This window comes from Girardinichthys multiradiatus, chromosome 22, assembly GCF_021462225.1.
Source record: "Girardinichthys multiradiatus isolate DD_20200921_A chromosome 22, DD_fGirMul_XY1, whole genome shotgun sequence".
Taxonomy (NCBI): Eukaryota; Metazoa; Chordata; class Actinopteri; order Cyprinodontiformes; family Goodeidae; genus Girardinichthys; species Girardinichthys multiradiatus.
The window spans coordinates 23,588,866-23,610,645 of record NC_061814.1 but is presented as its reverse complement, the minus strand read 5'-3'; the positions used below and the strand labels follow the sequence as shown (position 1 = coordinate 23,610,645).

General features: G+C 40.1%; 1 protein-coding gene across 4 annotated transcripts in view; it reads left to right on the top strand.

Moving 5' to 3' along the window:
• Nucleotides 1-663: 663 nt before the first annotated feature.
• The window catches only part of zmiz1a (zinc finger, MIZ-type containing 1a), a 68,271-nt gene continuing 47,154 nt past the window's right edge, over nucleotides 664-21,780 (top strand). Inside the window, exons 1-3 of one of the 4 annotated variants that reach the window (XM_047351539.1) lie at nucleotides 664-773; nucleotides 14,340-14,453; nucleotides 18,456-18,569. In XM_047351539.1, coding sequence (XP_047207495.1) covers nucleotides 14,385-14,453; nucleotides 18,456-18,569 — 183 coding nt within the window. In that variant the 5' untranslated portion in view covers nucleotides 664-773; nucleotides 14,340-14,384. Of the gene's footprint in view, nucleotides 774-13,549; nucleotides 14,454-18,455; nucleotides 18,570-21,780 lie in introns of those variants that run through there. The other 3 variants (XM_047351541.1, XM_047351538.1, XM_047351540.1) reach the window with 3 other exon arrangements.

Sequence of the window (21,780 nt, the reverse complement as noted above, 5' to 3'; positions counted from 1 at the left end):
TAAGCCCTGTGTTTTTACGTGCTGCAAAGTCATTAAAAAGAACCCCGAATCTCGTCAACAACTCAGTGTTTTGATGCTGTTTCTTCATGCTCAACTCAGCAACGTATGAGTGAGGGAGTTAACCCCGAGGAAACTAGTAACTTCGGCCCTGGAGAAAGCGTCTCCCCTGTGTCATCAGACTACGGTCAGGGGACAGAAACAGGAAAGGTTAACAGTACTAACGTTTGATTTAGTGCATCAAACTGTTTCTTTTACGTGTTTACTGAATCAGGGAAAAGTTCCCTTTCACGTTTTAACTAACGTTTGATTTCAACTTCAACTTCATAGACTCCAATGCATTCCTAACGTGCGGTTGGCTCTATTCAATAGAATTCTCTGTAGAGGAGACCTTACCATGAGAGTGAATGGAGTTATCAGAACGCTGGTTTGTAGTGTATTAATAAAGTTTGACTGACTTATCTGACTGTTTTGTTGACATTGTCTTTAGCACAGCTCCATCTAGTGGATGCATAACGCAACCCCAGTCAAACGTTTGACTGCAGTAGCTTCTATTCTATGCGCCTTATAATCCGGTGCGCCCTATATATGAAAAAAGTTCTAAAATAGACCATTCATTGAAGGTGCGCCTTATAATCCGGTGCGCCTTATAGTGCGGAAAATACGGTAATCCAAAACCAACCTGAAAAGCTAGTAACAAGACAAACAAACCAGATGATTCTGAAGACGGCAAACAGATGGTTAAAAGTTACCCTAACATGGTATGGCAGATGAAGGTAAAGAACTATTAGTGTTTCCACCTGTATCTAGTAAGAACAGAAGCATTTTAAAGAAGTTTTCCTTACATTCATATAAAGTCCAAAATACAAAATGTAGCACTTGATTCTCTGTGTGTGGTTGAAATATCACTGACGTATATTCAGTGCCTTCTTCTTGTCTCTGTGGTGAAGCATTTGATGCAGCGTTAAATGAACAATACGTTTTCTACCGAACGGTGAACAAATAGTTTAAATTGTGATTTCATTTAAATTGTAATGTTTATCATCAGAAATGTTACCATGGTCAAATCTGTATCCGTTTCATCCCTAAATGTGGGTCTTACAGCCCCCTCTTCACTCTCCTGGTCTTTATCTGGTGCTTCTTGGCAGCATGCAGCCCAGCACCAACACTCTTCATCAAATATTTACCCCTTCTCAATCTACAAAGCACACTGCAAATACACCATTATTAAGGCGGCATCTAATCCAGCCCAATCCTTCTCCTCTTCAGTGTCATTCTCATTTCTTTAAATATTCTGGGTGGATTTTCGTAGCACTGCTGTCCGTTTTACAGCAGCCACTGGATTACAGTTGTTGTCACATCGAGTGAGAACTAAATGATTGTTTTGTTAAGTTCTTTCCTGTGTTTTTGTTATATCGCCAGTGGCGTTGATATGACTGAGGCCTGACACAACATCATTACGGCAGCCATCAGGCGATTAAGAAAATTAAACTAATTGCTAAAGTCTTTGTCATGTAAATACTTAGCCTGGAGTGTTTGGCATGGCTTTAACATCCATTAGGATTTGACATCCAACCTCGTGTGCCGTCAGAGGAGCCATGTCCTTATCATTGTCATTATTCTGGGTTTATAGATTGGATAGAACTGAGAAATCAGAATGCTGCTGGATTAGATTTATTTTTCTGGAGTTGAAACCATCGAGGACTCTGTTAGAGGAAAACATTACAGAGCTGTCAGAGCTGCTCGGTTTCTTCCAGATGTCCACTGGTGGCCACAGGATAGACAAACACTGCTTCTTGAGATTGACCAGCAGTTAGGGTAAGAGGCAGCCTGCTCATGTGTTCTGCCTGGCTGGCCAGCTGTGTGGCTGCATGTAGGTCTTAGTGATTCATGTCACACTGTAATTGGTTTACCTGCTCCCCGTGTGTATGCGCTCGGAGAGGACCAAAACATATTACCCAAGGATGACCTCTCCCCATCTCCCTCCTGCTCTGCAGCCATTCCTCCCCTATCTCTCTCTACCTGACTCACCCCTACCTCCTCCTACATTTAATATGTCGCTTGATTGTCATTTTGTCTGTTCTTTTTTTTCCCATGCATACACCTTGATGCTCTGAAGCTCAGCCAGACGAAGAATATTTAATATTAAGTAAATGCGCATTGGAGCTCAGTGACACACATTAGAGCCTCTTGCGGTTTCGGTACCTGCTTCTATGCCTGCCTTCCATGTCAAACATCACGTTAAACGTGCATGCATAAAGATAAGCTGATAGAACAGATTTAAGATCACAAATACCACTTACACAGTAGTAGAGTGTTTTGTAAAAGCCACACTGAAGCACATTACCCTTTCAGTACTGTTTTATGCGCTTGCTGTGCTAGATAATGCCAACATAAATTGTTCTTTCAGTGAATGAATCTGGAGGTTCTGTGTACGCCATTAGGCCTGTTTCTTTTTTCGTACTGAGCAGATGTTTTGTCGTCTTTGCCGCTGAGGCTCTTATTCTCGCGCAGCGGCAAACAAAAACTCAACAGAGCAAGATGAAAGAGTGCAGCATTTTCCCATGTACCTGCGTAGGAAGGTCTCTCAAAGGTTATTTTGCTGTTTGTATAAAGCTACCCTGTCAGTGGATTTCAGGATTTTGTTTGTATTAGTTGGATCGCTAGGTTTTGCAGGCTGTTTTTGTACTGGAGAACAAGATGCATAAACTATTAAATATCAGTTTTGTTGTGGTTTCTTGAATAGGCCTTATTTTCTCCCAAAACTATTCAGGTCCTCTGCCTAAAAGATCAGCACGTTTTAGTTGTTTCATTTAACTACACCTTTGAATATCTTAAGCTGTTTTTTTTTACCTTTTTTTGTAGAGACATTCGATTCATTTTTCAATCCCCCTTTTAATATCATTCCAATTTAGAAACAAAAATATCACCTCAATGCAGTTTACAAGACATCCAATTCATATCCAAATAAAGGGATTTGATTTTGGTCCGAGATCTATTTAAATCAATCCAATTCATTCCAATACAATTCAACCACGGTGGCGCAGTTGGTAGCACTGTTGCCTTGCAGCAAGAAGGTCCTGGGGTCTTTCTGCATGGAGTTTGCATGTTCTCCCCGTGCATGCGTGGGTTCTCACCGGGTACTCCGGCTTCCTCCCACAGTCCAAAGACATGCCTGTTAGGTTAATTGGTAACTCTAAATTGCCCTTAGGTGTATGAATGAGTGTGTGCATGGTTGTTTTTGTGTTGCCCTGTGATGGACTGGCGCCCATAGACTGCTGGAGATAGGCACCAGCTCCCCCGTGACCCACTATGGAATAAGTGGTAGAAAATGACTGACTGACAATTCAACCATATGGTCAGATTTAGAGCTAATTCCATTTGGTTCAATTAGATCCAAATTATTCTGTACACTGAATTCAGCTTTTCATATTATGCCAACTGGTGAAAAGGAAGCTCAGCTCATTGCTTCAAGCTTTTGGCTTTGCAGCAATCCCTCATCCTGAGCTAGCATGTGGAGACAGTTTAAAGGAATCAATCTCTTTTAACAGAAAGAGCCTTCAACAAGACCAAGCTTACTAAGAGAAGTCATATCCCATGATCAGCAGGGGGTTGAGAGGGCAGACAAACCAACACAGGAAAAATAACACCTTGGAAATATTGCTTTCCAAGGGAAAGCTAAGAGACTATAGTGCACAAGGTTTTGAACCCAGGACCTTCATGCTGCAAGGCAACTGTGCTACCAACTGCGCCAACACAGAAAAAACTACTAAACATTCCTTCTATGGAAAGATCAGAGTTAATTAACAGTACCTGCAGATAATACATACATGTATTATCTGCAGGTACTGCAGACTGAGGACTAAGTAGTCATAATATCCACCAGTAGCAGAACTATAGAAATAGCTCCGGATACCCAAAGTCATTCTAAATATACACATTTTAACAAAGAGGACAAGTTTTATGTCTTCATTTAAAGTAGGCAAACATAGTGGGTAAATAACTACATTGTTTTGAAGTAGAATTAAGGCAAAAAATAATATCAGATCTCCTGTCTATTATTTTCACCCTCGCTTCTTTTTACTTGTTGTCTTACATCCTGTTTACTCTCCTTCTTTAAATATTTACAGAGATCCTTCTCAGTCTGGAAACATTTGGAATTTCAACCTGAAAGATGTGCAAGAAGCCTGTATTCAGTACTGCTCCTAAGATAACTTTGATCCAATCAGCAATTGACCTACCAGTAAAACAGTCCAAATGGTGCCCTTATGTTTGTGTTCAGGAAGAATATTTAAACAAGCTAATCTGCAGGTGTTTTTTCTCCTGTTCAAGATCCAAACAAATAGACCAAATTTCTCTGTTATCAGACTTAAGCACTTGAAGTTGTTTCATTGACAGTTTATTGTCAAAATAAGTGTTGATTTGCCTTTTTTAATCATGTATTTTTGATGTTTTGTACTTGATGCTTGAGTTGTCATGTCATCAAACATCCAGTGTCTTTATCAGGGTGATTAAATTGTTGCTGCGCGTTGTTGATCCATTTTTGTGATAGCTGAAAGCTTAAGGTCATGTTGTTTTTCATCACATTTAAAACTGAAAAAGCTGAGTTTTAGCAAACAGTCCTTGAGTGGCTGTCTAATAACCTCTTTGCTGCCAGACTTCCAAGAAAGGACATTATTTTGTTGTTTTTTTTTTTTTTTTTCTGTTTTTAAAGCATTGCTTCTAATTGAAAATGAGTAAGAGCTGATAAGATTCGTCCAGTAAGCTGCAGTGTAGAATGTTTAGTTCCACCAAGTGCAAAAAGGTCGAGTCAGTTGCTGTTTTTTTCTGTTTAAGGTTTGTGCTTTTAGCTTCACAGGCAAGGAGAGTGGAGGGCAGGCTGGCACAGATATATTTTTGCTCTCCCTAATGACACCAATACCATTTCATGGCTTGGTGAGCAGATTGAATCACACTCGGTCTTTGTAAGTCTCACTCTCTGCCCCTGTCTCTCTGATTCTCTTTGCTGCACACACTTCATCACTCTGTCTTCTCACAGAAGACCACTCATTTGCTGCCGTACATCCGGTGTGTTGCAATCGCCCCTCGGTGGATGTTGTTTAATTGCATGTGGGTCAGCAGTTTGTCAGTGCTGAAACCGAAGGACATGGAATTTGTCAGTTTACCCATTCAGCAGCCACAGGAGGCGGTGTGTGAGCCAACAGCTCTGCTGGACCTGGGCCCATAAGGTTAGCTTTACACGAGCCTGTCAGACTGCCCTGTCAATCATGCTCCTCTCCTCTGATATACTGTCATCTCTTCTTACATTTCTCCAAAAACACAGAAGACTGATGTGATTCCACTTAATAAACCTTGTTAGGTCCACTGAGGCGGTTTGGCATTCTGGGCTTTCCTCTGCAGACCTGGTTTAGTGATTCAAAATATGCACATTCTGGCCCTGAGCTCCCCTTACACACAGACCACATCTTGAGCATCACGAGTGATATAATCTTGTCTTTCGTGACACTATAAAATTGAATGTGGCAGTCAGGACATACAATCTTCCGCAGCTGGTATTTATAGTCCTCAGCAACTGGAAGGTTGTGTGGAATAAGGAGTTCATTCATTCATCATGTGATGTGCGAGCTTTTTCCTGCTCACAGATGACCTGATTTTTCTATCAAATGGGTAAACAGACGACCTCTCCCTGTTAGTTCGTAGAAGAACGTAAAACCAACAATAGGGTCACGTAAAGGAGACCACAAACAAAACCACAAAACTGGATTTGTTATAGTTCTGATTTTATCCTGTACGGATCTGAGACAGAAGCTGTGAAGGATTTCCTCAAGGTAGAGAAAAACCTGCAGCTCCAGTTGAACAGTCCTTTCTTTTTTTATTTTAAGTAGTTTCTTTAAAAAGTTTGCCATTTACACACACTCACAGAACACTTATTATACATGTTTGCACTTTATATGTGCAGAGCCTTTTACTCTCAAACATCCCAAGCCAATTGGAGGTTAGTATTCTGCCTAAGGATATTTCAGCACTTCATAGTGCTTGGGATTAAACCCCCAGTGGAAGATGGTGCCTACTCTACAACTGATCTACAACTACATTTAATGCTTTATATACAGATTTTTTTTTCTGATGAAATCTTTTGTGGTGTTCATTAATTGGGTTAACCAGAATCCTTCTAACTATGACGTAACAGTTAAAAGTGTCTTATTAGCACCTTACCACCCTTAAGGTATTAATAGAAACATTAAAAGATTCTGTTTAAGATTAATACAGTAATATGTTCTGCTGTTCTGATAAGATTATATGTCTTGGTTGTGCTATTTCTTGAATTAACAATTTCTTGTTAAAGGCAGGAGATCTATGTTGTCCAATCATTTTATGTTTTATGTTCGAACCGCTGTCAATTCATCCTGATTTTTCATTGGTGGGTAGTTTAGCTAAAAAGGCACAAACAAAAAGCAAGTTTCCTATTTGTGTATGCTTATGTCTGTTTTGTATTTCTGCTATTTTAAGCAAGTTTGTATAAAAGATTCAGGTTAGAAAATGCCCCTCTAGAGTGTTGAAGGTTTCTCTTTGTGGAATATTGGCCATCTAGTGACAAAGTTGCAGATTGCAAGCAAAGAGTACTTTCAGATTCAGACTGTTTCAGATTCAGAAAATATGTGGAAACTCTAGAGATGCACAGAAACATCAGGCGGTGGCACTGACTGGTGACCAGCGGGTTGGAGGCCCAAAAATCCAATCTTGAAACGAAGGACCTACCATAAAACCGCTGCCAGGTCACTCTATCGACACTACTAATGAAAGAGGACTCAAAGTTAGCTCGTTTTATTAACAGTGAGGTCTTTAAAATGAAATCAGGAGTGCAGGAATGTAAGAAGCTGTTTAAAAGGAATCTTTACTTTAGATGACATGTCGAGACATGTCTGTGGTTCATTCGGGCTGTGAGAGAGAGCAACACTTCCAGCAGATAAAAGGAAGAACAAACTTAGCACAGAAAAGCTGCTTTGACTTATCCTTGTGATTTTCCAACCTACTTCTAATATACAAGATGCTGGATCTGGAAATACTGGCAGCCTTTTGGAAATTCTTGTAATGCTAGCTTAGCTAAACTTGCTACTCCCTAATATAAGATGCTAGTAACAGGTTGACATGTTGCCACTGCCATTATTTTTCGATTTTCTTTTTAAATTAAAAACATATTACCAGTTATGTTTTTGCATCAGTTAAAAGTAATGATTGTCTTGCATATATATCCTCGCCAATACTGTTGTGGTAATGTTTAAGCCTTTACAGTGTTTAAAACATCACAATCAGCTGAAATTCTGCGCTTTCACTTTCCTGATCTCTCACATTCAGTGGTGAAGTAATCATGAGGTCCCGGGAGGGGGATCTCGTGGCACATACCTGCAATAATCCACAACTGAAGATCCGTATTTATAGACAGAAACAGAACAGCTCATGTATCCCCACATCACAGCTGTTTGCATTGCAGTGTTGGGTGCCACATAGTTGCCCACTGCTCCCGTAGTTGGCACATTAAAACAGAAGATAAACAAACTGGAATATTTGGAGTAAAATTTTTTTCCGCCCGTGGGACAAGTCATTTCACATTTTTATAGAGCCTAGTGGTTGTCAGGGTGTGCAGAGGCCTGAGTTTTATAAAGCCCAGTGGGGGCAATATGACTAATAGTTGGCTTTGCTGAGAGGGAAAAGAAGAGCAAGAGAGATTAAGTGGTAGAAAGGATTAACAGAGTCAAGAAAATAAGCAGGAACAAGGCCAACTGGCTGAGATTTGATGGTGGAAGCAGGTTTGGAGACAATGGAGAACCAGCAGCTATGGATGGAGCAGACTAGATGGCGGGGAAGTAAAGGCAGTAAAGGGGACTGCCTGGCTATGAGAGTTTGCCATTAGAGATAATAGTGTGTGTGTCTGTGTGTGTAAGAGAGAGAGAGAGAGGGCTGGTGGCTTTTTGCAGACATACTTAGAGCGGTGTATGTGGGAGGAAATGAGAGATAGAGGCCAGCACAGCTGAGTGGTGTTGATTGGCCTGTTTGAAAACACATGCACTGCAGACAGTGAGGGAGAGAGGCTCCGTGCACTGGGATAAAGTGTCGCTCTGTGCCGTGCCACACTGCAGCCCAAACCACATTAGAGCAAATGAATCCATTCCACCTCCTGTTATGGCAGCTCCCACACGGGGGCCCCAGGAAGAAGGAAGAAGGGAGGAGGCGGACGCAGAGGAGGAGGAGGGGAGCTAAAAGGAGCAGGGGGGGCTCAAGAGTGGCAGGAGTGTTGAGAGATGAGGGATGGGGAGAAGAAAATGATAGAAGAGAAAATGGAAGGTGGTGTGAGGGTAGTCGCATGCTGGGTGGCTCTAATGATGTCTGAGGGCTGCAGAGGAGAAGAGCAAAAAGCACGTGGGGGGGGATCTGTGGTGCTGAGGAGGAGGGAAGATTTTCTTCTCTGTCCAGAGAGCAGGAGGGATAGTTTTCTCCTTTACTTGATGAAGTTGATATCAAGCCAAACTTCACAGCAATCGCTTTTTTATTATCTGCAACAATGGCCTCTACACTCTAATCACTCTACAACCAGAGCTTCCGAAGACAGAGCGGCAGCACCCCTCCTAATATGCCTCTACCCATTTTCTTTTTGGAATAACGCGCCTTCTTGACCTGCAAATCTCTTTATGTGTTGGATATATTTCCATCTCGAGGCCTTTTGAAATCCAGTCAACCCTAAAACGAAAAAATGTCATCTCAAGGTTTATGAAAATATTGACATTAGGTTAACCTTGAAACATGGCACTCACATATTTCTGCGAGATTTAGTTGGTAATAGGACTCATTTGATATCATTGTTTAACAACTCTAAGCAGGAGCATTCTGTAACAATGAGGGTGTTTTAACCTTGGACTAATCCCATGAAATTATTAATTTCTATTTAACTATCTTAACTATTTTTGCACATCTATAACTCACTTTTTATTGGAAAAGTCTTTGATTGATGCATAAATTAAACAGGCAAGGGATATAATTATTTGAAAGACACTATTTGAAACGACCATTTACAAAACAGCCAAAAAGAAAATGAAATGAAATGAGACTGTTTCCATCAATTAAACTATTTTAAAATGGATAAACTGGGCAGCATAGTGCCTCCAGAGGGTGACAGTACTGGCATAATGGCTTGTTGTTGATATTTATTTGAAAAAGTAGTTTTCCTACAAGGAATAAAACCCAAAGGACCACTGCGGTGGACATCCAAAAAAGGAAAACGAAAAGACTAGCACCCCAGCAAATATTTTAATATGAACCCCAAGCAACAACAGTTCCTTATAACCTGAGAAACCATTTTATTCATTAGTGGATATTTTGTGTTTTTATTTATAGTTTAGTAGCATATTTAAAAAAACAAGCCAAATATAGAAATAGAAAAGCAGCTACAGCTGCCTAATGACATCACAAATGACAAAAAAGGCGATTCCATGCTTTTTTGGGGATTGTTTTTTCTCTTTTTGGTAAATGTACAATATTCTATTTACATAAAAAGAAAATCCAGAAAATGTACTCCAAATTAAGTCCCTTAAGTATTCTTTCCCTGAATTACCTTGATTACCTCATTTTTGCTATGAGCTTTGTAACAGAACAGCATTGTCTCATTACATAGTTGGATGTTAATCAGTGTTTCCAAAGTGATGCACTCACCACACTCATTGCCTTGTGTACTAAAGCCAAACTTTTTCTCTCCTTTGGTTTTTGTGAATATAAGTATATATATTTAAATATTTTGCATATATGCTCAGTTTTTAAACGTGTTTTGCCTAAAACAGACCCTTAGAAAAGAAAACCATGTGCACCAATGTCGGTGGAAAACATTTGTTGTTTATTAGAGATGCACCCATCACGGTTTTTCACAGATTATTTTAAGCTCTGATCTGCCAATATCAGTTTTAGCTAATTTTGATATCTTTTTAAGAGGACTTAATAAGAGCAATAGACCTTTTTCTACCAGCTGCATAAATTGAAAAAAAAAAAATACATATTAGTCTCTCTGCATCACTGGAAATCTGGAAATGCAGTAGAACATAGGACAGACGTTTCATTTAATAAAACTCTTGCCGTCACTAGCTTGTCTTCTTTTTTGCGTACCTGAAAATGTATTGTGTTACCCTTCACAAGACATTCATTCTTTTCAACAGGATAATTTCAGAATAAATAACAGCTAACAATTACAGCTTTACCAAGCAAGGTGCTTTACACTGACTGTGTGTGTGACACAGAGAGCAGTCTGTGTTACACAACTCTGCAGTTAAACAGAATTCATGAAATAACAGTTCGTTTTTTCTCATTCATACATGTGTGATAACTCCCGATATCGAGCTCTACAAGTGCTGATATCTGACCTCAAGCGTCTATACTTCCATGTAACCCTCAGTGACTGATCACTTTCACGAAGCACATTGCACCTGACTAATGTGGTAGTCATTTGTCTGAACTGAGAACTCACTCATGTTGTGAGTGTTGTGAGTGATCATACAGTCAGTGTGTGTCCAAGTGTAATGACAAGATAATTCCACCACTCTCTTTGTTTTCCTCCATCTCCTTTACCCATGAAGCCTGGCCCTTCTTGCTTTCCCCCTGCTTCGATACTCCAGCGCCTTTTATATCACTGTGCTTTTGTTTCAGCGCGCCCGTTCCCCCGCACTGCTTCACCAGCTTGTTTTGCTCAGAAAAAGAGATGTAGGGAGGGAGGGAAGGAAGCAAAGAAAGACAGCAAGAGGAGGAGACAGGCACTTCCTATGATGTTGGTGTTACATCTGGCTTGTTACCCTTCTCTGATTCACAGCTGCATTCTCCCTCCGTTGCTTAAAGGGGAGATTGTACTGTGCGCTTCATGACTGAATGTGTATTCCTCTCTTTTGCGCCTATGTACCGTGCTGTTAAAAATGTATCATTTGAAATAAGAATTTGAATATTTGGCCCCTAACAGATTTCTTCTGGTTGGCCTTTTTGTCACATAGAATTTCTTTTTATTTGTTTTTATTTTGTGGCACTAGTGGCCTTTATTTTTGTAAGTTGCCCAACAGGAAATGGGATGGAGAGAGAGAAGGTAAGGCTTGCAGCAAAGGTCAGCGGGCCAGGGCTCAAACCCAGGACTGTAGCCTCCATATATGGGTTGCGCACTTTATCCCTGTGCCACCCTTACAGCCTGTCACATATAATTTCATGTAACAATTTTTAATATCAAACATATGATGATTTTATTAATTAAGTTAAAATATGCTATACAAACAAACCTTGCGTGAAAAAACCCTATGTGAAAAAGAACCACCCCTCCCTTTTATTTAATTATGAATGAATTATGATTAACCGTAGTTAGTTTTTTGGAAAGCTGAGTTTAGTTTTAAAAGCCATACCCAGACCTGATTATTGCTTGACCTGTCGAATCAACTTACTTTAGTAGAACCTGCATGACGACATGAGGATAGGCTGAAATATCTCAAAAAGGAACACATCCTGCCGTAATCTAAAGAAACGGAAGAACAGATGGAAAGTCACTGACATCTGTCAGCCTGGAAAGAGGTACAAAGCAATTTCTAATGATTTAGGACTCCACGAAACCACAGCGAGACCCAATATACACAAATAGAGAAAACATGGAACAGTGGTGAGCATTGCCAGTGAAAGCTGACCCACCAAAATTATTCCAAGTGTGCATAGAAAACTCATCCAGGAACACGAAATAACCCAAAACATCTAAACCACTGCAGAACGCACTTGCCTCAGTTAAGTGCAATGTTTATGATTTAACAATAAGTAACAGACTTGGCAAAAATGGAATCTGTGGGACTGTTCCAAGGCCAAAACCACTGCTGACAAAAAAGAGCACAATAGCCTGTCTCACATTTGCCTAAAAACACCTTGATATTTTCTGTAGACTGACAGGAGAAAAGTGGAACTTTTTGGAGTGTTTGCACCATGTAGTGTCTGGTGTAAAGCCAAAGCGGTATTTCAGATGGAGAACATCATCATGACAGTCAAGCGTGGTGGTGATTTTGGATGTCTGGGGCTACTTTGTTATTTAATGAGCTGCACATCTCGCTGTAATTGATAGAACCACAAATTCTGCTATGAACCACAAAATCCTGAGGAAGAATTTCTGTCCATCAGTTTGTGATCTTGAGCTCAAGCACACTTGGGTTACGCAGCGGGACAATGAAACATAGCACACTAGCAAGTCCACCTCTGAATGACTGAAAAAAGAAACAACAATATGAAGATTTTTGAGGGGCCTAGTCAAAGGCAGGGCTTAACTGAGATGCTGTTACATGATCTCAAACAGACCATTCATGCTTGAAAAATTTCCAGCGTGGCTGAATTAAAACAATTCTGCAAAGAAGAGTGTACCAAAACCCCCCCAGAGTGATGTAAAAGACCTTTTCCAAACATGTGATGGCAGTTGATGGAAGTTCGGGGGAAAGTTTTTTTTCCTCAAATGGCCATGGAAATAATTTAAAAATTGCATTTTGTATTAACCCCCACTGATATTTAAACGTAAATGTGGATCTGAAACATTTGAGTTTGACAGACATAAGCAAAACCAGAAGAAATCCTTAAGGGGGTAAATACTTTTTCCAACTCTGTATCTGATGTGTTAGGGTCGGCTTTGTTTTGTGCATGCTCAAACAACAATTGGAGAAAAAACTGATTATTCAATTTGTACAAATGCTAAACATGGAGCTTTTTAGGTCAGCTTGCATCAGTGAACCTGCTGAAAAATTATGGAAACAGAAGGAGTTGGGCTCTGTTTGCAATGAAGCATTTTTGGTTACGCAACACCTTTTTGAACAGGGGTGTGTAGCTGGAGTGTCTGTCACTAAGGACAGTCGGCCTGTCAGGTGGATTCACGTCACGTTTCGGTTACAACGCCTGGGTGGCCATTTCAACCTCACTGCCTGCTACCTCTCAGAGCCTAAGGGGCTGTCTTTTCATCGACTAACAAGGTTTTTTATCAGAGGTGAGACCAGAGTGTAAAATAAACATAGAGAGAAAAAACTCGTACATAAAAGAGGCATGACATCTTTGCTTTTCAGTGTGTTGGGACAGCAGGGTGTGGAGCTGCAGGAGAACCAGTTAATCAATAGCCACAAGGTCAGACGACCAGTGCCGGGCTGGAGCGTGCTCTCTTAGTGGTAGGCAGAACCGCCTGGCTGCTGAATGGGATTTGTAGCACTTGTCAAAAGCTTCAAGGGAGTCCTTTCTGGATGACTTGCTTCAGGTGGAGTGTGTGAAAGAGGAGATGTTGGTTAGCAGCAGGAGAGGGAGACATCTGCTGGACACTGGGAGGCACAGCAGCTTAGCAGATTTAGGCCACATCATGTTATGTGCAGTTAGACCCAGACGAAGGCAATTTTAGCTGTATTTATAAACACCACTCAGTGGAAGCTGATAAGTATATGCCTTTTGACAAAGTTTTTACTCCAGCATTTCTCTTTATTCATGCAAGCAGTGTGTTCAAGTGCTCTCCAGGTAATTCCACCCTAGTAATGCTTAAATCTGAGAGGATTAGTAATACAGTCTCATACTCAAAGTGTTACTTTGAAGTTTTCCACCTTTTTGTGTTTATCTAAGTAAAGAATTCAAGCTTTTGAGTTCACATGCTCTTAAATGTGTGTGTGAAAAAGTTAAATACTGTGCATTTATGCAGCAGTCAATCAAAGATAAGCACTCCAGACTGAAATGAAAACTCTCCAACTGAGCGCCATGTCTCTGTTGTGTTGGTTTCACTCATTGTGGAATCTTGGGGGACCCTTTATCAGTGCTGAGCAGCTTTCTGGAGGCCCCCCCCCCACCTGTAGTTCCTCAGTTGGTCTTTTGTGTGAAGGAATGTGGGGAGGACTAACACTGACAGAGATAAACACAGAGGGATGGAGGCCTCGTCGGTGAACCAGCACGATATCTATTAATCTCGACTCAATCCTCTGCTGTGAGATGGTCGGTGTTGAGAATATGGTACTGAGATTGTTGTCACTGATGGATCTGAAAAGAATGTCAGGGTAACCTGTGGTTCCTATGCATTCAGGAAAACTATGAAAACATATGGAATTTTATTTAGATTATTTTCTAGGTCTCGTAAAAGGAGTATGGAAAAAGAAAAGACAAAAAAAGTATTTCTTTTACCCTGTCCTGTTGGTCTAAAAGTTCCATCCATCCATCCATCCATCCATCCATCCAGTTTTCAAGCGCCTAAAATGCTGTTTGAACCATACAGGCCTAAAACTCTGTTCGTGAGAGTCCTGACAGTTCTAACAGATGTATGTCTCCTATTCTTCTTTTTGCAGAGTACAAAAAAAAACTTTTAATGGAGTCCCGGTAGAGAAATCAAGATGAACACGTTACCATCAATGGACCGGCATATCCAGCAGACCAACGACAGGCTGCAGTGCATCAAACAGGTGAGTATTAAATAAAACTGTTGCTTTAACTTATTTTACTGCACTTCAGACATGGATTCCCAGTTGGCAAAGACAAAAAAAAAAAAAAAAAAGATTTCCAGTGTTACTTTCTCCTCTCAGCACCTTATTTAGGCATCAATGTGTCTGGGCCCTAGCTTCAGTCACACAGATCATGTTGCAGAGGGGCACAGAGGGAGGCAAATCTGGCTATGAACACAAGAGCAGACTTGAAAGCTGTATAACAGACTCAAAGTTTCTCTCTCCTCGTACTATGTTCTCTGACATCATGCTGCTAACTCCTGATGTATGCCAACCCTTGCTGCAGCTTTGCCTAAATGCTTCCCTGACTGTCAGCTTTCAGGAGACTCCTGATAGACAGACTAACATATCCCAGGGCTACCGCCTCTGCATGTGATTAATGGTCTGTAGAGCTCATAGACTGCTTGACTTGCTGGCTGGCTGTTGGCATATTTGTTTATGATACATGGGCATGAGCCTTTATATCTCCCAACATTCAAATTATACCATGTCTTAGAATAAATAGGCAAATGATGAAGCTTTCAGCTTGACATTATGAGGTGACATGTCTTTCTCTCTCTCTCTGTGTTTATACAGATTCATTTATATTCTGTTGACCAGATTTCAATAGCCTCAGCTGTTCCCAAATTTTTTCACACCACTTGAACTCTTCACATTTTGTCACATTAGTCCATAGTTGTAAAACTGGGAGGAAAATGATAATTCAAGCTCAGTCAAAACTGGCTGGAGAACATCTGTGAACAGCAATTTAAAAAAAATGATTTATTCACCCATTTATTGTTGTTGCACGATTGCACATGGAAATTGAAAGAACCTAAATAAATAAAATTTTATTGAAGTGTAACATTAAAAGGCGATCATACATAAAGTTAAACGTCACCAATGTAAACACATTATTTTTCAGGTTTGTGAAGGATTATGAGGGAAAAATAATGTTCTGCTAATTTTCAAATTATCGAAGCATTAAGGTTTGGACTTCGACTGGGCCATTTTAACACATGAATGTTTTGATTATTATTATAATTATATAATTTAATATTTAATATTGATATTTTAATATTTTATTAAATAATAATTTGGTCTGTTAAGTGTTTTGTTGATGAACACCATCCCAATGAGGCCGTGAAATTAGGACAATAGTGAAACGACATTACTGAACAGCAAATCTCCGCACACACATGGATTAAATTCAAACAATTTCCTAAAATACAAGAATTTACTGACAAAAAATAAGTCAACTCAAAGTCAAACATATTTCAATCAACAAACTATTTACTATACTAGAACAACCTAACTAAACTACCAAGCAAACTGAAAGAATAAGAAAGACCAACTATGTTCAATATGAGCAAGTGAATTCATTTTTTTTTAAAACCATGGCCAATAAAATAATGCAACATTACCATTAAATTTTACTTATGTTTGAGAACTAAAGATTATCTTGAGGAATCTGGAAATGAATTTAAGTTAGTCTTGGAACTATCTTCAAACAACCATTCACAATGCAAGATCAGATAAAACATTTTATTAAAATAATATTTCAAAGCATGATTTGATGAGTAAAATAAACCTTCTGGATGACTAATTCTTAATGGTGTTTAATTAGCTGCCTTTATTTAGTACAATAATATTTAAGGAGATATTATTAAGGAAATATTAAAATAATATTTAAGGAGCTCTTATTTTGAATAAGAACCTTCCTTTCTGGATAAATGATTCTTAATGGTTTTTAATTAAGTATCACATTTAGTAAAATAAATTTAGGGAAATATTATTTTCTTAGATTGGAAACTAACAACCTTTCTGGATAAATGATCTTTAACTGGCCCTCACCTGGTGACGACAAAGCCTCATAAGATGGCGGCGTGTCACGTGTTACCCCTAACTTGACTGGTGCTAGTGTGACACTGAAAGGTGTAGAAAAGTTCACACCGGCCTTTGTGTATAGTTCAGAGTCCAAGTTTATCCGTGTTGTAACCCATGACTGGGGTCCCAGCATGAATATGTTTTGATCAAACCCCATTTTATTGTAGCTCTAGATGTATATTTAAGGTCGTTGTCCTGCTGGAAGGTGAACCTCTGACACTGTCTTGCTTCTAAAAGGTTTTCTTTCAGATCCAGATTGCTCTGTGTTTCAGTCCACACAACTCTGACCGGTGCTGAATAAAATTATCCCCACACCATGATGCTGCCAACACCATGTTTTACCATGGTGGTGGTGTGTTAAGAATAATGAAGTGTTTTCCATCACATGTAATTCAGTTTTGCTGTCATGTGACCAGAGCATGTTCTTCCACATGTTTGCTGTGTTTCCTAGATGGCTTGTGGCTAACTGCAAGTTTGATTTCTTATATGGCCTTCAGTAAAATTGCCTTTTTTCTTGCCACTCTTCCATAAAGGTCAGATTTGTGTAGGGCAACTTCTGTTAAGCCAACTTCAACAGGTTAGTCTCTGTGCTGCTTGAAGGGTGTTTATGTTGGTTTAGGGAAATCTGTTGGCAGATAGCTAAGCAGTGTGCTGTATTACCTGTACTCAGGTAGGAACAGACCAGCTAGTCTGAAGAATGAGTAAACCATCTTACAGAGGACATATTTGCTGCAGTCACCATCAGTGGGGACTGCAGTCTTTGTTATTATCCTTATCCAACCCCTGAACAGCAATAACTAAGGGAACATCTCTTAAACCTCATCCCGTCCTGCCCAGCTCAGCAGAGATGTTTCCTTCTGTCATCCTCCCTCCCCTTACACTAGCGCTGAGGTTTTCAGGCAGAGTCGTTGGTGACTGCTGCAGCAGGCAGAGCTTAGCTCAGATCAAGACAGGCAGCCCCTGCTGTGCGAGGTCTGATTTTCCTCACACTGAAGGCTCATATGCCTCCTATCAAGCAGCAATAATGCCAGATCATATCACTCATCTAGAAGAGGCTCTCCTCTTCTTACTCCACTCAACAAGGGCATCTCTCACTTTCTCTCGTTTTTCCTTCTTGTCTTGCTATTGCTTAAACACCTTCGAGAGACCAAATCAAACAGTTTCATAATTTGTCTTCTTATCAAGGTCTCTCTTGAGGCCCATGATATCACTAAAGAGGGGTTTTCTATAGGCATCCACTAGGCCTGATTATATTTGCAAGGAAGCTCCTTTTTGGGTATCAAAAATCTGTCTTTCGGAAAACCCTCACCTCTGCTGCCCCCTAAAAACAATAGTTTTACCTCCTCTTCAGGAAAACACAAAACAAGATGCTTTAGCTCTAGATGGGAATAATAAAAGCTTTCAAGTGGGCTCCAGTCTCGCCAACTGAGCAAGCCGCAGCTCTGCGCCATTTCGGAGCTATTAACCTTCTGAGGAGTGAAGAAAGGGAGCTCAATTTTAAAAACCGCTTATTGTGTCCTTCCAGCCTCAGAAGCCCTCAAACACTGGGAAGAAAAGATTCGACTGTTTCAGGGCTCAGTGAACAAGCGAGAGAGCCAGACAGAGAGTGAAAGAGATTAGACAACACACCAATGGCTCACATTGAGCCTGTATACATAGCTGCCAGGACCAAGGTTGTTTTCTTTGTGCAAAGCCAAGTCAGCCATTGGACCTCTGGTGTGTTACACTCTGAAAACCGGCAATGAATAAGGCGAAGAGAGCAAGAGGGAGAAAGAAGATTGGAGGGAACGGTTCGGTTGCAGTGCGAGTCATGGAGGCGAGGGATGGGTGTTGCCAAGAGAGATTAACGAGAAACACTGGCATCATTGTTGATATGGGTGTGATCTTCTTCCCACAATGCAGCAGAGCTCAAAAGTGGGCGTAGATTGGAAAGAGTCTAGGTCCTCACAGGGTTGTGCAGAAACGTTAAAGACATTAAATCAAAGCAGGTTGGAGGCTGCAGAACGATTAGGTTTTTTGGTTGTTTTTTCAAGTTGTACTAAACGTGAGGAAAGAAATAACTGTCTGTTTCTAATGGGCCTATGTGTGTTTGCACAGCACTTACAGAACCCGGCCAACTTCCACTCGGCTGCCACAGAGCTGCTTGACTGGTGTGGAGATCCCCGGGCCTTCCAGCGACCTTTCGAGCAAAGTCTCATGGGATGTCTGACGGTATGCAAGCTACAATTATGGTTTTTGGTTGATTTTTTTCAGGTAGTTTTTAGAAGACAGGAGCAAAACACTAATTAGATGTGCATAGTTTAGTGCAAAAAATAGAAAAGAAGATGAGACAATGTGTCTCATCTTTTTTATGTTTCTATGTTTAGGCTGGGCCTTCATTTCTCTGCAGATTGTTTTATAAGCAATTCATAAAAGGTTTTTGTTAAGGCATTTTAATTTCAACAAGACATATGCTGGAAAAGGATTCACACATTAGAATAACCCTAAGTATTAAACAATAGTTTTAGTTTAATTTGTTACCAGTTGAAGTGCAAAAGGTTATGTTGCAAACCAGAGACAGCAGAATTAAAATAGTCAATCCAAGATGTATCAAAAGTATGTACATGAGTAGCAGTATGGTTAACAACAACGAAAGAACGTAGCTAACTATTATGTAGAAAAAGTTTGTAAAATGTTACTGATTTGCTTTCCAAAATTTAAGGTACAATCAGTAATGACAGCCAAGTTCTTCACATTAAAAGAAGCAGAGATTAGAGAATGGTCAACGGAAGCAGATAATTTACCAGACTTGCCTGATTTAGCTCTTACCCGGAGAACCTCTTTTTGGCGGCTGTCTAATCAAATAAATTTAGCACATAACCGTGACTTAAGAGAGTGGAATTAGATTTTGTGGATCTGTAGGGTTGAGTGTCATCACCATGACAATAAAAAAGTATGGCATATTTCCTAAAAATTTAACTATTAGGTAGAACACAGAAAATAAAAATAAGTGGGCCGAAGACAGAACCATGGGAAATGCCACTGACAAACTGTGAAGATTGTGATCTGAAATGTTCTGACTGTACATATGATGTAGTAACTACAATCTGAAATATACAACTTAAACCAGGCGCCTCAAGAGCACATGGTACCGACTGATTATAGTTTCTTTAGGAAAACATATGTAGAGATCTTATTAAAGGCAAAACTCAGTTAAAAGAGCAAATGTATGGTTAACAACACAGAGCCAAATCAGAAGATCAATTGTGATTTTGATGGTGGCTGCCTTTCTGGCTACACCTGTAGTGAAGGCAGACTGGAATTATTCAAACAAATTATTATTGGTAAGGTAAGAGAGAGTGCACACCATGACCATATCTGTCATACTCTTCCTATGGTCTGTGTTTTTTGCAACCGGAAAAATATCCAAATAGGCATTTTTTCTTTCAAGGGAACAGTATAGTAGCCTTCTCTCAGCCTGTGAGCAGCAACAGATGGAAGAGGGACAGCACCGATGTTCTCGATGGTCCATACATGCAGAGAATTCCAGTCACTCCAGCACTTTATCTGGCATCCTGTTCGAATGACTTTAAACTGTTGGAATAGTATGATGGAAAGGTTTATTAAAAAATATGCACATTTATTTCTTTGTGACCCCCTCCTGCAAAAAAATACATTTTCCCTTAAAGAGGAAACTTGGTGTAAGGGCATTGTTTCCAGACGATGTGCTCACGAGAGCAAACAGATGCTCATTAACATCTAAATCAAAATAAAAGCTTCTTAAAGGGTGATAAAGGGCTGTACAATGGGCCCCACTGCCGGGATCCCTCTCAGCATGGGGCTCCTTCCATCAGCTAAATTGTTTCATTAGACTGAGAACAAACTGCTGCTTATCTGAAGAATTACTGCTCGCAACAAGTCTGAGCATTCTTATGAGGAACTCTGCAAATCAAACGGATGCCACGTGAGGCTGCTTGTTCTTTTTGTGATCTTTTGCATGTACAGCTTATCCACGGTGTCACCAGAGGCAATGAAGGTGACACAGCTGCTGTCATTGCTATCAACTTTTTAGAGATGCAATTGTAGCTTTTTGTCTGCCTTTGTGCAATCTGTTTCAAGTGGGTGTGTAAAGTCGGTGCATGCAGATGTGCTGCATTATTCATATTTGTGCAAAAATAAACAAATCATATTTTACTTGCAATTATTCATGATGCGTACCTTTTTGTTTCCCTTGGGTACAGATAGACATGGCAAAAAACGTGGAGTAATCCACTCTTCAAAATGGAAAAGAGAGTATTCCATTCAAGTAGAGCCCATGTGCAGGAATATTCATATTTAATATCAATATTCAATATTCTCTCCCTGCATGTGTGGGTTCTCTCCGGGTGCTCCGGCTTCCCCCTACAGTCTAAAAAAACATGGCTGTTAGGTTAACTGGTTTCTGTAAATTGCCCTTAGGTGTGAATGTGTGTGTGGTTCATTGTCCTGTTTGTGTCTGTGTTGCCTTGTGATCCTCTGGTGACCTGTTCAGGGTGCTTCTCATTCAATTATCACTAGAGATAGTCAAACCCCCCACCCCCACCTCCCTCTACAACCTTGCAAAGATGAATACATACCTAAAAAAAAGGTGGAGTTTGATATAAATACTCCTGGGATTATTCTAAATAAAAAGTCTGGTTCCCTCTGTAAGGAACTGTTACAAGTCAAAGGATGAATTTTTGGAAAAACACCTCATCCCTAATGTTAGGTATGGTGGAGAATCTGTGATGCTGTGGGCCAGAGTCTCTTCCATAGGCCTTGGGAAGCGGGGCCAGAATGCATTGCATCAGGAACTATTTGAAATACCAGGAGATATTAAATAGAAATAGTTTAGTGGTTTCAGCCATAAAACGAAAAATGGATCTTTATTTAGTCTATGAGCAAGGTAAAGATACAAAACATGGCCTCACTCAGGAAATGGTTCGTTAGACACAAAATCAACCTTCTACCATGACAAGCTAAGTCCCCAGACCTAAACGCTATAGAAAGCCTATGGGGTGAGCAAAAGAGGGGACCCAGAAGTCTGGATGATCTCAAGAAATTGTGCAAAGGGGAATGGTCTTTGTGTGGGCCAACCGTATGAGATGAAGTGCACTGGCAGTGTACTGCACTGTCCCCATTGGACCTTTTAGAGGTTATTGTCAATCAGAAGATGACCTGAGGCAAAATAGGATGTCCGTTTTCAGCAACAAGCAGGATTAAACCACAAAGCTGTTTCTTTTTATTTATTTTTTCTCCAGGAAGGAGAGATAAACATCAATCTGATCAACCCACTAACCCTGCATAACTTACTTCAACACTTGTTTCCATAATGCCAGAAATACCGGTCCTTCTCAAAATATTAGCATATTGTGATAAAGTTTATTATTTTCCATAATGTCATGATGAAAATTTAACATTCATA